Source organism: Nelumbo nucifera, chromosome 1, assembly GCF_055504915.1.
Source record: "Nelumbo nucifera cultivar China Antique chromosome 1, China Antique-T2T, whole genome shotgun sequence".
NCBI lineage: Eukaryota > Viridiplantae > Streptophyta > Magnoliopsida > Proteales > Nelumbonaceae > Nelumbo > Nelumbo nucifera.
Window position 1 is genome coordinate 96,245,347 of NC_142649.1, and position 17,272 is coordinate 96,262,618.

General features: G+C 41.8%; 1 protein-coding gene across 1 annotated transcript; it reads left to right on the plus strand.

Moving 5' to 3' along the window:
• Positions 1–12,783: 12,783 nt before the first annotated feature.
• Positions 12,784–13,506, plus strand: LOC148803584 (uncharacterized). The gene has a single exon (XM_088896882.1). The coding sequence runs from the start codon at positions 12,784–12,786 to the stop codon at positions 13,504–13,506; it is 723 nt and encodes a 240-aa protein (XP_088753008.1).
• The last annotated feature ends 3,766 nt before the right edge of the window (positions 13,507–17,272 follow it).

The following is a 17,272-nucleotide window of genomic DNA, read 5'->3' on the forward strand; positions in this document are numbered from 1 at the left end:
TTTCAGAGAATGAAAACTTAGCTTTTTGTAGCGTTTCCCACAGACGGCGCCAAATGATGTAGCGCAATCTAGTTACTCCCTGCTGAAGGTGATTTGGCTTTCAGTTGGACGGCAGATTAGGTTGATCAGAGAACCCGGGGTGGCTAACCCGGCGAGGTCGCTCTGATGCTTAAGTCAGTACCCTCATGGTAGACTACGAGCTAAAAATCATAAAGTATGAGAGCTAGAATATGCTTATTTGCCCCCCCCCCCCCCCCATGCCATTGGGGTTGGTGCCTTTATATAGGCATAGTTTGGCATGGGCTTCACACACCACATCCGAGATTTCTGAGAGATCGTCTAAGTGGCCCGATATTCCCGAAGGCAACCGCCATGCACGTTGGCCACCCTCCGGATCGTTCGGTACGTGGACCAACTTCCAAGGATCGTGGGAGTGTTTGGATATGCATGCCGAATTTGTCGACGAACACGTCTCGTAGGTCGCCTGGTCAACGCCTATGCCAGGCTGCCAGGTCGGCGCCTAGGCCAGGTCACCAATTAGGACACAATCACCTTGACTAAAGCAAGTTGTTGCCTAAGTAGTTCTGGGTGTCATCTAATTGTTCCGAGATGCCATGTGTCACAATATCATTGAATGGCCAAATCCGCCCTCATCAAGGCCCGTATTTGTATGCTTCAAACTCGATGGATTTTCTTATAAAGAGGCATATTAGAGAATAATTTATTCCTCAACAATTTGCACAATCGTTGAGATTTGCGTTAGTGAGAACAAGCAATGATGCTAATTCTGATGCTAACGGGGATTCAAGGTGCAGATCCATAAAATTAGGGTAAATGGGGTTGGCCCTGACCCGAACCATGCTAACGGCAGCATTTCAATTCTAGCCATTAAAGTGGGGTACTGGCCAAAATCAGCTTTTTTTAGAGTCTGGCAAGTTGAAGCCTAAGGTCCATCTCATCTGGACTAGGAGTTCTTGTATGGTGGTACATATGACGCATGCCCACATGAAATTAGTCGACCTAAGACTAATTAAAGTGACGTTTGTCCCCCTTGATTGAATTGAATGGCTGAATGGTGGTGGTATGACAGGTAGGCATGACTGATTCCAACCCATCAACTCGATTGAATTATGCACTGTCGATCTTCATTCTTTACCTACTCGCTGGGCCCCCAACACAATCGAAGATTAGATTCATTAAGGCGGCATTAGTTGGTTGTTAGATAATTAGATGTAATGGAAAATAGATCTGTTCACGGGCCAGGCTTTGGGCCTGATTTTTACTGTGTCAGGTTTGGGCTTAGGGTCAGGCCTTATTCAAATTTTTGCAAAAGTTAAGCTTGAATCCGGCTCATGAATAGGTCTAATGGAAAATGGAATGGGGAGTATTCATAGTCATTACTATTATTTGGTTAGGATTGGGTTGGGGCTTGTGATTCTCAATTCTATAAAGTTTAGCATTGAATTAAGGGAAATTTTCCGATTAGTATCCTATACTTTAGGTCTAGTGTCACTTTCGTCCCTGAATTTTTTAAAGTATGACAATTTAGTTCCCAAACTTTCAGAATGTGTCAATCCAATACCTACTATTAACCGGCCTTAATGGCATTTGAAAAGAAATAAATTTCTTTTAAATGTCATCTAATATTTTTATCAACCATCTAAGTATTAACAAAAAAAAAAAAAATGAACAATCTCAAATCATTATCTTTTTTTATTGAAAGCTTTAAGATTAATCATTTTTTATCAATATTTGAATAATTAATAAAAAATTAGATAACACTCAGAAGAATACTTATATTTTTCATCAAATGTCAAAATATATTAAATTGATACTCTTTATAAATTCGAATACTGAATTATGGTATTTTAAAATTAAAGAAAGGACAGACCCATCCATTGATGCTGGCAGTGATGTGACAGCCGACCGTGCAGGCTCAAGACTAATGAATGTATGATTAATCAACTCATCATTCAACGCAAGGGGGCGGGTCCCATATCATAGGGCAGGGGTGAGGAACCCACTACTTCCCCAGTTGGCCAATTCTCTTCCCATCTAAGTTAATCAAGTACAAGAAGAGACAGAGAGACCAGAAACACATACACATTGTTTGTCTTGCTGGTGCAGGCACACCTCGTAACTGGTGTGTATTGGGCTATTAACCTACTCGTTGGGTGCTGTCTCAACTCTCCACTTGTGTTGTGGCTTGTGGGGTTATATTAAATAAATTAATTGATTATTTAAATCCCTAAAATCTTCACAGCAGAGGTCAGGATGTCCAGCTGCAACGGCGAGACCGGCCGAAAGGACAATCCGAACCAGAGAGAATGTGGAAACAGCCAGCGGAATCATTCAATGCATGTACAAAGAAATATGTTGTGAGGATATTTCCATTTGCATGCAGTATCAATGAAAATCTGATTAAGGATTCCAAATGTCTAATCAGAAGAAAGAAGAATTGTTGAATCGGCTTTAATTTGGTGATTCGGTGGGTTGAGAAAATGAGTCGCGGCGCCAAAGTTTTCTTGATTCCAATTATTCTCTCAGAATATTATTGTTTTGTTGTTTCTTCAGAAGGCAACAGGGAACAAAAAAAAAACAAATTAAGAGCGAGAATATATGCAAGACCAGCAATGGTTCGGTTCAGGTTTTTTTGTGCTTTTAAAAATGTAAAATGGTTGTTCAATATAATTTTAGAGGAGACAAGCAACAGTTCTGTATTTTGAAAAGTATTATATTTAATTAGGTTGAATCCTTTGACTTGGAGCTCAGTTGGCGACAAGCTTTGGAACCTTTGATCCAACCCATTCTGGGTAGCGAATAAGGTGCATCAATATAACAAAAGTTACAGGCTGGACAGTTCTTGTGCTTAGGCTCTTTTCATGCAAGTCGCAACTTTGTTCTTTTCAAAATAGAAAACAAAAAAAGGATAATTTGTTGACAACTAAAGATGTCTCGTGTTATTGAAAATTTTCTAAAAATTTTTGTCATTTTCTATTTGTTTTGTAATTTCTTAATTTTCATGAAAACTGAGAATTAAGGATGTATTTGATTTGGAGAAGGGAAATATAGAAAAACCTTTATCAAGTACTAGAAAATTCTTTGCAAATCATTTTCGACAGTCACATCTCCACCTTTTTGAACTTTGGGTTGAACAATCGAGCTGATGTTGAGTGGCATTTATAGTCGTCTCGTCCACTCAGTTCTCTATATGACAAGACAAAACGATTTCCCTCCCCGTGTTCCTAATTGGGTCATCTGCTCTTCAAAGCATAAAATCTATAACAAATAGAGAGAATGATAAAAGCCCAAAAAAATGAAGCCCAGATTGTAAATTATAAAGCAGATGAGATCCAAACAAATCACCTCAATTTGGCCAAATTCCATTGGCATCCTTCATACTTATTGCTAAGTTTGGGTTGGAGGCAGATGAGGAAGATTGGTCTCTTAGATGACCATGTGTGGTTACCGACAAGGCTTATCACTTGTGTAGTTGTCCTTTCGACTCCATGTGATGGTGGCAGTGATATATTATTGATGATGCAACTGAAAGCATTGTTCTAATGAGCTTTATAATTGGTGTAGTTGTCCTTTGACTATGTTTGACCTTGCTTATCCCTAACTCTTCTCTTTGTGGATAAAGAAGCTTTACATCTTTTGAATAATTCAAAGATGGATTAGATGGGTAATAAATTGCGAGTAAATTTTCTGGTTTTAGAATTCAGGAAAAGTAAGGATAGGCCCAATGCAATGCAGATTTCTGAATTTCATCTCAAAGTTAAATATTCTAAATGTCAAAATCTCCCATTTTATATATCAATGCCTATTTGTGAATTGGCATCAATTCCGACCTGGCACCTACCCCAAACTGTATTTTGGGCCTAAAAATTTTGACCCTGGGTTGAACCGCCTTTCTCCCTAATTTGTATAAAGCAAATAATGGTCATAAAGGTTGCTTTATATCCACAAGTGTCTATATTATGGGCATGTTCTGAATTTGATTAAGGTGATGTTTGGCATTGTAGACATGTGAATTTTTCTTGGATTCCAGGTAGGCAGGACAATTCTTTTTCCAGTGGCCGGTCTTCTTGCAGAAGTGACAGGCATCCGATGCTTTGTCTTTCTTCTGCTTCTTGCTTTTAGTGGTTTTCTTCTGAGGCTTCTTTGCCTTCCTCTTTCTCTTGCCTGTCTTGCCAGCTTCAACAAGCATGGCTACAGGCTCATCCTTTTTAATCAGTTCTTCAGCTCTTTGCAACATATTGTTGAGCTCTTGTAAGCTTCAGCTTGTTCATGTTATAGTTCATGATGAACGGATTAAAGAAAGGAGGCAAAGAGTTAAGGATAGCATCTATCTGGATTGCAAGGTCCAGCCCGGATCCAAGAGCCTCCAGTTCATTGATGTATCCCATCATCCAAAGACAATGGTCGTGAACTTGTTGACCCTTGGACATTTGTGTGGTCATGAACTGTTTCAAGACCTTTTGTCGAGTAGAACGATTCTGCTCTTCATACATTGTCCTGAGACTGTCCAATATGTCTTTGGCAAGTTCGATCTGATCGAACTGCCTCTGTATCGGATTGTCCAAGGAGGCAATGATGTAACACCGGGCAAGGGAGTTTTTCTCCTCCCATTCTTGATAGTCTCTCCTTCGGGCCTCAGAAGCCCTATCTCCCGGACGCTCCGGGGCAGGATTCTTTGCCACTTTGTCAAGTTTTTCAGAAGCAAGGACCAGCATAAGGTTCCTATACCAGTCAGCATAGTTTGGGCCCTTCATCTTGTTGTCATCAAGTAGCTTTGCAAATGATCCGTTTGCCATTTTCTGATAAAAGAGCAAACATCAGTCCACAACCTAATTTGATTCATGTTCATTTCATAGATATGGATTTTAATCTACGATCTATTTCCATTTATTCATCTCTGAGATTTCCCTCCTTTCTCAGTGGCGGAGACTACAGGTTGTCTCTGGATATGTGGGAAATCACATAGGGTGCATGAGGCCAACTGTTTCAGTTGCATAACCCCACCACCTTTCTGTGAAGGATCATATCCACTCATCATATGAGTTTTCCCTTTGGCCTTTGTCAGACAAGGTTCAGAGCCGTTTTCAGGTAAACCTTTCTGTCTAGTGAGTGCTTACCCATCATATTCGTGAACGCCAAGGTACCGTGAGAGAGTTCCCATTTTCTGGTGAAGCCCCTCCCACATCGGTCTATGACACCCCTATCATCTTATGAAACACTTAGACAAGCCCAACAGCAAATGGATAACCCATTTTTTGGTGCGTTTCCTCTTTACTGAAGGACCCATCCTTGTGCTAATGATGGAAGGCCTTTAGAGAGTTCATCATATGAATCTCCCTACCACATGCACTCATATTGTCTGGAGGGAACAGATAATTACGCCCTAGTTCTAACTTTAGGTCAAACCAAACTGGCTCCCACTGACTTTCATAAAGCCAGATTTTGGTGGGCCTAAATCGGCTAGGGTTCCGCACGAGACCTCATGATGAGGTGTGGGGACCACCACTGAGGGAGGTCATCCAATGACCAAAAAGGGACACCATGGCAATGATGTGCATTCAGCCATGTGTGCGAAAGAGCCACTGTCGATTGAGCATGGGCCAAGTACTTATGGCCCATGTACGTAGCACATCACACATCCATACATCACATGCAGGGATAAATTGATCCAATCAATTAATTATCTGTAAAGCCCATTTGAAGCCCATTTTAAATCCATAATATTAACCATTAATATTATTCAGGTATGTGGGCTGAACGGTTCAACCCATATAGCTTTATGTGTTAAGTGGGCTTTTAGCAGTTTTAACTGTTTAAAACTGGGCCTTTACAAGTTGGGCCGAATTAACCATTTAATTAAATATCAATCCTTAGGCCCATTAGTGGGAAAATCAGGGCTGACTTTCAGCCTTGATTAAACCCTAGATTCGGTCCAAACAGTTTGAACCAATCTTGGTTCGAATGGGTCTAGGGTTTGATCTTTAATTAAATCTTTAATTCAAGAAAATAATCTGAAATTAATTACTGATAAAAGAAAAACAACAATCAGTAAATCAGGGCTGTTCGCACAATCCATCCTGCAAAACAGAGGTTAGCTCACAGAATGCAGTTTCACAAACTACAAATCGTAGATAGCGATTCTCCCATCTGCGAAATCTTCTTCTCTGCGAAATCTCCCTTTCTGCACCGCCATCTTCGATCCATAATTAAAATAAATAAAAATCCTATTTCTATTAATAATTACATCAGATCGAATACCTATACATTGAGTCTAGAAAATAAAAAAAAAAATTATTTACAGACCAAATGTAATAAATAAATCAAGAAACTGGAAATCTTGTAGGTTCCCTGCGCAAACCAAGATTTCGATCTCCTCTTGTACGAATAGCCCATAAATCAAGAAAATCATAAAGAACAATTCTAAATAATAATCAGATTTATATAAAATTAATTTCAGATTATTCGCCCATTAATTTTGGGAACAAATTTCCTAAAACCCATATCTGTGCAAATTGGGTAGAACACCTTCTGCCCAATTGCGCAGGTTCAGATCTGAAACAAACTGGTTCAAGATTTGAACCATGGCTCTGATACCACTGAAGGGATGAGAGATCCATCCTATGGACGCCCAAAGATTGTGGAATAAGGGGCGAATTTCAAAAATTTATCTCTCCCTTCAACTGAGAATCGTATTCCCTATTTAGAAAATCATATTTTCAATGATCAATCTTGAACCATAAACTGAACCAGATTTGAACCAAAAGGAGTGGGCGAGGATTATACCTGATACGGAGAAATATTGTCTCCCAATGGAGGTGTTCACGCCCAAGGAAGGATCCAAAATCTGCTCCCACTGAAGATGGCGCAATGAAGGATGGAGCAGAATCAACAGTGTTCTTCAAAAGAACTTGACCCTTCGCAAGAATCAACTGGACGGCTTGTGAGTACAGCTCCAACCAATCTTTTCCCAAAAGATTGAGATCAAGATCAAATCTTGATTGCTCCCAAGAACTGGAGATTAAACTGAAGGAATGGCAATGGCAGGAAGGTGGCGGTAGGAGAGGATTCGTAGTATGCAGGAAATCTCTCAATCTCTCTTTCTTCAAAGAGAAGAATGCTATTGATCATATAAAAGGCTGCCGCCCCCTTCCCCTTTTATAATCTCAAAGGGATCAGCTCCTAATCAGATTAGGAGTTGCTAATCCAAATCATATTTGGGTTAGAAGTCCTTAGTGATAACGGATAATCCTTATCTTATCTGTAGATCAGATCAGCTATCTCCTAATCCTTCCCCTTTAAATGACTGATCAAATCAGCCTACTTCGAAATGGGCTTAAGGCCCATTTAAGGTTATGTACTCAAAAAGCCTTCCAAACTGCTGCCCAGTTGGGCTTCCTTGTATGGCGTGGGACCCAAGCATTGATCTACACATCAGCCACATGAGTTCAGCCCGGCCTTTGTTACAAGGCCTGGCCGAATGCACTGCTGAAGACAGTGTACCCCCTGAAACCCATCAAATGGGCTCTATGGGCCCAACACTTACACTAAGTGGTCCCTGGGCCAAGCCACCTTGTAACACCCAGGGACTGTGGGTAGATGCAACATTAGCCCATCAGGTGTTATCCTCAATGGTCTTACACTTAACCTCTCAGCAATAATGATCATACACTGCCCGACAAGAGAGGACCTCTCCCTCGGCTGCAAGGAACAGTGTTGCACTCTCCACTTATATGGATCCCGGGAATTAAAACCTTCTTGCAAACATTTTAGAAACCATAATATATATATACTTTTATATCCTATATAAATATATTTGCAAAACAAATCTCAACGGTTGAAATCGGCTGCCGGCAGTCTTGGTTTCCATCAGTGAGAGTGCATCCCCGATCATTACCTTTGTCCGACAAAGGGGCTGATCCTGTCACTATGATCTCCCACTCAGATGAATTCTCGGACTGTCCCAACATACCCAGGTTTTGACCCCCGCTAAGGATCTCACTGATTGGTACATCAAAGATAGCCCAATCTGACACCTAGTGCAGTATCATAATCGAGTCTAGGGGTCGGGTGTAACTTTCCAGTTTTGCCCATCAATTTCCAAGGTCCAGGGCAATACTGGAAATCTGGTCCAGTTCAAATATTCAATTAATCCTACACTGTATGTGCCTAGGGTCTCACCCTGGCAGCTGAGACAGGCCACTCCAACCGACTTGGTGGCACCACAGTGTCAGCTTTGTCAGGATAGGTCTCCCCAGACCGACCCACTGGCTGTGAACATTCTAAACTAACACGAGTCTCATTAAGTGTCCAGTTTAAGGGTATTACACAGAAACATACCAAGGGAACATGAATCAAATATGTATCTTTATTCATTTACAATAAACTCATAAAGTACATCATTCTGATTGAAGCTAAGGGCATACAAAACTGTCTAACACTTCCACCGCCCAAGCGACCTGAAGAGCAAGGACATTTGATCGACCCCAAGTATTGCCAGTACCATCGGATAAAAAGTCATCCAACTGAAAAGTGTTTTGTCCTGAAGGACAAAATACTCCACCTCGCAGAACAAGGAAAGATTGAGCTAGATCTTGGCAACAATTTTGCTACTACTAACGTCACCATGGTAACTTTTGGGTCTTTAGACCCAATACCACTGCAACCCTCTACAGGTTCTTCCTCCTCTACTCAAGCTACAGAGAGTGTCCCGACCTCAAGGAACTCTACACCTGCAAAAAAGAGAAGTCAACACCACAGCACAACTCCATGGATTCTCCTCAAATTATGGAGACTAGGGGCAAGGTAGCTAGACCCCCAATGACGTCTTTTCCTACTGTGTCCCTCCCACATGGGGCAGTTCGTGTCCAGTTTATTATGGATCAAGAGATGACCACGATTTATGCCTATCCTGACATGCCAAGGTTCAGCAATCCCGACATCCCAACTCTCTATGAGCTGATGACTGATGACTTGGACTATTGAGAAGAGTCGTCTGTTTCGGAAGATGAGATAGAAGATGGGTGGTCCACCTTCACCAGCAGGAAAAGTAAGGAGAAGGTACAACACCAACCCAAAGGAATCATTTCAAATGGGGGCAAGACTATCTCCATCTACTCTAGTGACTCAGAAATATCTCCTTAGGACGAGATCGGATGGATTGTCGTCTCTCAACATAAGAACAAGGCTCCTCGTCCCGTCGTCCCTGCGTCAACCAAACCAAAGCAGACTAGAAGACGGCGAGTACACAACGCCTCCAAGAAGAAGAAAGTGCCAAAGAAGAAAGCACCTCAGGTACCACCAGCTAGTGAGGAGGAAGTGCTTCAACAGCCTCATCCAACTCCAGTAACCCTTTGGGAGTTCATGCCAAGAGAACTTTTTCTAGAGGAATGTGTAGCGACATACATGGTGAAGGTTGATGAAGAGGAAACATCACCATCAGTGGAAAAAGCATCATCCAACGAGGAGGAAGACATGACAAGGCTTCTTCAAGAGTACCCCATGTGTGATGAAAAAGTAGCAAAGCAACTGAAGGAAGTGCCATCCCACTTGAGCCTTACCCAAGTACTACAACTACCATAGAATGTTCGCTTTGCAATGGCGAAGACCCTGATCCTCCCCAACAAATACCAAAAGGAGACAACTGTGCGGATTGCATGGCAACAATTACCTTCATAGATGAGGATTTACAACTCGAACCCTGTCTACACAACAGACCCCTGTATGTTACTGGATATGTTCATGAACAGAAGATGTCACGCATCCTCATTGGTTGTGGATCTGCTGTCAACATCATGCCGGTCTCCACTATGAAACAACTTGGAATTAACAAGGATGAATTGCTAAAGAGCAAGTTGACAATCCAAGGCTTCAATCAAAAGGGACAACGTGTTGTTGGCATGGTGCGTCTCGAGATAGAAATAGGGACTTAACATCTTTAGCCCTTCTACATGTCATCGATGCCAAGACATCCTACCAACTACTTTTGGGATGTCCTTGGTTGCATGAGACAGGAGTGGTTCTTTCAACGTGGCATCAATGTTTCAAATACTACCATAATAGAACATAGATGAAAATAGTCATTGAGCCAGAGCCTTTCAACAAAACCGAAGCACATTTTGCTGACACAAAGTTCTATACTGACAAGGTCATTTCAGAAGATCTTCCGGTCTCTGTGTTGAAACCTTTCACAATGAAGGTTTGGAAGGAAAAGGAAGACCAGATGCATGAAGAAGAAAATGCATCTTCAAGTGGTGACAAGGAGCATCTACAAAACCAGCATGCATCTACTACCTTGCCAACAACTCCACCATCGATTTCCTTTTCTTGTAACCAATCAACCCCCGTGCTTCGTTACACACCAAAGTTGAGGAGAAGGGAAGGGCAACTACCTTATGAGGTCATGGCTGCACCAAGCACTACACTGATATCAAGGAGTGACATTAAAGTTCTTGAGAATGATCTTGTGCTTCCAATCTTCACAGCATCGAAGTTAGTGATTTCTGAACCTTCACTAAAGGGATTTGTTAGAGTTTCATCAACTAGTAAGGTAGGGAAACGTCAAGAAGGGTGGTTTAACCCCAACGCTGAGAAACTCCTCGAGAAGGTAGGTTACAAAGAAGGTGAAAATTGTTAGTTAGGGAACCTTGAGCCAATCCTTACAAGTGGACAAGCCTATTCTAACAAAGACGCAAAGAGCTTTACTAAGTGGAGGCTCCCACATCCCTTAGCAAAAATGTTGGCTTAATATACCATCGAAATCCACCAACTCAAATTTCACGGAGGAAGGCGCCATCCAACTACATCACTGTAGAAGTCGTGGACAAGAAGGAAAAGAAGCATACACACCAGAGTTCAATCTTCAACCAGCTAGGAGAACCGAGAGAAAGACAATCAGTGTTCAATAGGTTCGGAGGAAAAGATGCTACTCTAACGTCATCTGCTCAACCACAAAGGACTTCAGTACTCTCCCGCATAAGGCCTAAGGGTACCAATATGAAGAAAAAGGGCTGACAACAAAGTCAAAGCCAACAATGTGTCATTGCTACAAAGGAGAAGCTAGAGCCTTAGAGTGTTGTTCCTTCTCGTATGAAGAGGGTGGCGAACTTAGAAGTTTCCTCTAATGAGACATTGACAGTTAGACAACAAACGATTGTCATGACATCTCCATCATCTTCTCAATCAAAGTTCAACCTTCAACCAGGACAAGACATGAAAAGTGAATGGCTAATTGAGGATGAAGATCTAAGCACTTCTTCAGATGAAGAACTTGAGCCTGCTCCACCTAACTTTCAAGAAGGAGGCCAAGAAACAGTGAATGACCTAAAGGAGTTGAACCTTGGCATTAAAGAGGAACCTAGACCTATCTACATCAGTGCACTCCTTAGCCATGAGGAAGAAACCAAATACTTCAAACTACTTCAAGAGAACAAGGATGTCTTGGCTTGGACATATAACGAAATGTCGGGTTAGACCCAAAGGTTGTTGCCCACCACCTCTCTATTAGTCATGGGGTACCACCAATTAAGCAAGCACAATATCGATTCCAGCCTGAGTTGATCCCGCAAATTGAAACCGAAATCAACAAGCTCATTGAAGCTAGTTTCATTCGGGGGGTGAAGTATCCAACTTGGATCGCAAATATTGTTCCTGTGAGAAAGAAGAATGGCCAAATCCAGGCCATGAGGCGTTATCCTTCATGGACGGTTCATCTAATACAATCAAATTCGCATGGCACCTAAGGATAAGGAACTCATGGCCTTCCGAACACCAAAGGGGATCTACTATTACAAAGTGATGCCTTTTGGGCTTAAGAATGCCGATGCTACATACCAGTGCGTGATGCAGCGGATCTTCGACGACATTCTTCACAAGAAGGCCGAGTGCTACGTCGATGACTTGGTTGTTTGTTAAGTCTAAGAAGAGAGAAGACCATCTCGATGATTTGTGTAGCATCTTCAATAGGTTAAGGAGGTATCAACTAAAGATGAACCCTCTCAAGTGTGCATTTAGAGTCACCTCAGGCAAGTTCCTCAGGTTCATTGTTCGCCATCAAGGGATTGAAATTGATCAATCAAAGATTGACGCCATCCAAAACATGCCAGAGCTGCAGAACCTACAGGAGTTGAAGAGTCTCCAAGGATGACTGTTTTACATTTGACGGTTCATTTCCAACCTATCAAGACGTTGTCAACCATTCAACAAGCTGATGAGAAAGGATGTCCTATTTGAGTGGGATGAGGCCTGCAAAAATTCCTTAGAAAGCATAAAACAATACCTTCTCAAACCTCTAGTACTTGTTGCACCAATCCCTGAGAAGTCACTCATCTTATACATCATTGCATAACAGCAGTCATTGGGAGCTTTGTTGGCACAAGTCAATGAGGAAGGGAAAGAGAATGCACTCTACTACCTCAGTCGGACACTAATAGGAGTTGAGTTGAACTACTCACCCATAGAGAAGACTTGTCTTGCTCTCATCTTTGCCATGAAGAAGTTACGGCATTACATGTTGGCACATATTGTCCACCTCATCTCAAAGGTAGATCCCCTCAAGAACATCATGACACGACTTGTACTTTTAGGGAGATTGGCTAAATGGGCTCTCCTCTTGTCAGAATTTGACATCACCTATGTCCCACAGAAGGCTGTGAAAAGACAGGCACTACAGACTTCCTTGCAGATCACCCTATTCCAGCAGATTGGGAAGTCTCCGAAGACCTTCCTAGTGAAGAGGTTTTCTACATAGACATCTTACTAGCATGGATGATGTTTTTCGATGGAGCAGCACGCAAAGATGGGAGTGCTGGTGTTGTATTTGTCTCACCACAAAGAGAAATCCTCACAAACTCATTTGTCTTAACTGAGCTTTGCTCTAACAACATGGCGGAGTACCAAGCTTTAATCATTGGCTTAGAAATGGCTCTTGACTTGGAAATTTACTACCACCCAGTCTATGGGGATTCGAAATTGGTAATCAACCAATTGAAGATAGAGTATGAGGTGAGCAAGGATGACCTAGTTCTCTATCACCATTATCCAATCCAATTACTGAAGGAATTTGAGCATGCTAACATTGAACATGTACCTAGAAGCGAAAACAAGCAAGAAGATGCCCTTGCTAATCCAGTGGCAGTCTTAGCCCTCACGGGTGATGAAGCAACAACAATACCCATTTGTGCAAAATGGGTTCTCCCCCCTAAGTCACCTCAAGAAGAGATAGAGAAAGAAAACAATGTGGCTTCTGCATTCACTATAGATGTTGAGGACTGGAGACAACCCTTCATCGACTATTTGCAGCATGGGAAGTTGTCCGAAGATCCCAAGCGTATAACTGAGATACGACGTCGAGCACCTCGTTTCCTATACTACATTAACAACCTCTACAGACGCTCCTTCAATGATGGCTACATGAGGTGTATCCACGGAGACGAAGTCCAAAGTGCACTCGACCAAGCACACTCTAGGGTTTGGGGTGCTCATCAATAAGGACCTAAGCTCCATGATCGCCTTAAGCGAATAGACTTCTATTGGCCAACAATGGTACAAGAATCAATTGAATATGCCAAAAGATGTCAGGCATGTCAAATTCATGGGGATTTTATTCGCCAACCACCAGAACCTCTACATCCTACAGTTGCATCATGGCCATGTGGTGCTTGGGGTCTTGATGTGGTTGGTCCCTTGCCTAAGTCTTCTTGCCAGCACCTCTTCATCCTAGCAACAACGAATTACTTTTCCAAATAGGCTGAAGTTGTTCCTCTTCGAGAAGTAAAGAAAGAAGATGTTGTCAACTTTCTCCGGACTCACATTGTTTATCGCTACGATGTTCCACGTTACATAATCACAAATAACGGGAAGCCATTCTCAACAACATTGGTGACACAGTTTTGTGACAAGTTTGGCATTAAGCAAAGGTTTTCAACCATGTACAATACATAAGCCAATGGACTTGCAGAGGCCTTTAACAAAACTCTGTGTAAATTACTTGAGAAGATTGCGTCCAAGTCCAAGAGAGATTGGCATGAATGCTTGGATGAGGCCTTATGGACATATTGGACATCTTACCACACCACTACAAATGCAACTCCTTTTGCCTTAGTATATGGTGTAGAATTTGTACTTTCCCTAGAGAGACAAATGAACTCCCTAAGGATGGCTATCCAAGAGGGAATTACAGAAGATGAGAATGCAAAGTTACGGCTAGCTGAGCTCGAAGAGCTAGACGAGAAGAGATTAGAAGCTCAACAAAGAATAAACAATTCTACCCTAAGTCTTTTTGCATTGTAATGCTCATTTTGTAGGGATGAGAGATTCATCATATGGATAGCTGAACCCTACAAGAAGGTAGGGCGAAATTTCAAAAATTTCTCTCTCTTCCATGTGGGAATCATATTCCCTATTTTAGAAAACTGCATTTTCAATGAGCAGTCTTGAACCCTAAACCGAACCAAATCTGAAACCAAAAGGTAGGAGAGGGATATACCTGATACAGAGTAGTAGTAACTCCCAATGAATGTGTTCACGCCAAGGAGATCTCCAAAGACTGCTCCCACTGAAGATGACGCAGTATAGGGTGAAGCAGAATCAGCAGGGTGGTCCTTCAGCAAAAACCTGATTCTTTACCAAGAATCTAATGGAGGGTGTATGACCATGACTTTAGATTAGTTTTTTCTCCAAAAACTGATATCAATAACACTTCTTGATCACTCCTACTAGTGGAGAACTAACTGGCAATAGCGGCAGCAATAGAGGGAGGCAAGAGTAGAAGATGGCGTCAGTCTGATTGGAGTTGTCTTCTCTCTTGGATCTGAGATCTTGTTGGATGAAGTAGGGTTCACCCTCCTCCTCTATTTATAGCCTTAAAGAGAGCTCATCTGAATCCCATTAGGAGTTTTCTAATCTAAGTCTGTATTTGGATCAGGACTCTCTTTAAGAGATAAGGATAAACCCTTATCTTATTTGCAGATTAAGATCAGCCTTCCTAATCTTATTAGGAGCTTCCTAATCCAAATCATTTTTTGGATCTAGACTCTCTGAGTGGATAGGGATAACTCCCTATCCTATCTGTTTATCTAAATCCCAGAACTGCCCCTCTTTAATTAATCAAATTAAACCAGTTCGATTTGGGCTTTAGTCCCATTAATCTACACATCATTCGGCCTCCAAACTGCTGCCCATTTGGGTATCCTTGTATGGCATGGGACCCAAACATTGATCTACACATCAGCCACATGGGTCCAGCCCAACCTCTGTTACAAGACCTGGCTGAATTCATTGTAAGAAACAGTGAACCCCTGAGCCCATCACCATGGGCTCTTAATGGGCCCAACACTTACACTAAGTAGTTCCTAGGTCAAACCACCTTATAAAAACCCAAGGATTGTGGACAGATGCAAGATTAGCCCATCAGGTATTATCCTCAATAGTCTTACACTTAACCTCTCAGCCCATAATGATCAAACACTGCCCGACAAGAGAGGACCTCTCCCTCGGCTGCAAGGAACAGTGTTGCACTCTCTACACATAATCACCCACTCAGATGAATTTTGCAACATACCCAGGTTGCAAAAACAAATTTCAACGATTGAAAACAGCTTTGGTTTCCATCAGAGAGAGTGCATCCCTGATCATTACCTTTGTCCAACAAAGGGGCTGATCCTGTCACTATGATCACCCACTCAGATGAATTCTCAGACTGTTCCAACATACCCAGGTTTTGACCCCCTCTAAGGATCTCATTGATTGGCATATCAAATACAGCCCAATCTGACACCTAGTGCAGTATCATAGTCGAGTCTAGGGGTCAGGTGTAACATTCCAGTTTTGCCCATCAATCTCCAAGGTCCAGGGCAATACTGGAATTATGGTCCGGTTCAGGGTTTCAAGAAAGCCTACACTGCATGTACCTCAGGTCTCACCCAGGCAGCTAAGACAAGCCACCCCAACCAACTTGGCGGCACATCAGTGTCAACCTTGGTAGGATAAATCTCCTCAAATCTATCCAACGGCTGTGAAGATTCTAAACTAACACGAGTCTCATATGTGTCCAGTTTAAGGGTATTACACAGAAATACATCATAATAACATGAATCAAATATGTACTTTATTCATTTATAAAAAATGTCATAATGTACATCATTATGATTGGAGCTAAGGGCATACTCTGTCTAACACATTTTTGCATTGTACTTCCCCTAAAGTGCTACTAAGCTCGTTTGGCTTGTGCATTCAACAAGAAGGTTCGTCTCCGCTCATTTCAGAAAGGAGATATTGTCTGTGCTATTCGACGACCTAACATTCTCTCACACCGTTTAGGGAGGAAATTTGACCCTAAATGGGATGGGCCTCACGTAGTGGAAGAAGTCTACACTAATGGTGCTTATCTCCTTATCATGCCAGAGGGTCTATGTCTTGGGCCCATTAATGGAAAGTACCTTAAGAGGTACTACCCCAAGTCTTTTTCATTGTAACGCTCCTAGCCCACATGAGCCTAAACTTTGAATGACAAAACAAAAGAAAATAAATAAGTCGTTTTCATTGTAACGCTCCTGGCCCGTATGAGCCTAAACTGTGAATGGCAAAAAAAAAGGTATTTTTGCATTGTAATGCTCCTGGACCGCATGAGCCTAAATAAATATACTTTTACAAAGAGCAATGGATGCTTCTACAAGTTGTGTTGTCACTTAACATTGACTTGCATCTCTTACTTGTTGGTTGCCTTTAATTGTTTCAACTCGCTATGTTGAGCTTTTCCACTACAAGTGCTTCACTATCTATCTATTGCTTCTTGCTAGAGTATTGTCTTTAGAGGTTAAGGAAAAAGTGATGCACTACCTACTTTTATTATTGCTTCTCTATTCCTTGTTGTTCCTCCTCAAAGGTACAAACATTACATCAATGTGGGGTTTCTTGTTGTCAGTGGAAGTCATGTCAACTATGATTTGAATACTTTGGTTGCTGGAAAAGGACTTGTTCAATTCATATGCATCACTTCAATAGTTAGATCTGCCAATTTCCACCTCCTTTTGTTTCTTAGTTGGAGCATGTTTAACTTTACCTCTATAAGCAAGTTACTCTTCTCCACATGATGACGAGGAACCAACCTCTTCAAGAACCTTGCCACCATGGGCAGTTTGGTCATAGACATCAACTCATGTATATAGAGATCTTTGCAACAAGCTCGCTTAAAGAAGTCAAGAGCAATCTTATCCCTTTCATGTTAAATGAGTACTCATTCTATGTGATTTCCAAA

Bases quoted from the DNA above. Each gene is read 5' to 3' on its own strand.
- LOC148803584 (XM_088896882.1), top strand. From the start codon at position 12,784: ATGATGTTTTTCGATGGAGCAGCACGCAAAGATGGGAGTGCTGGTGTT.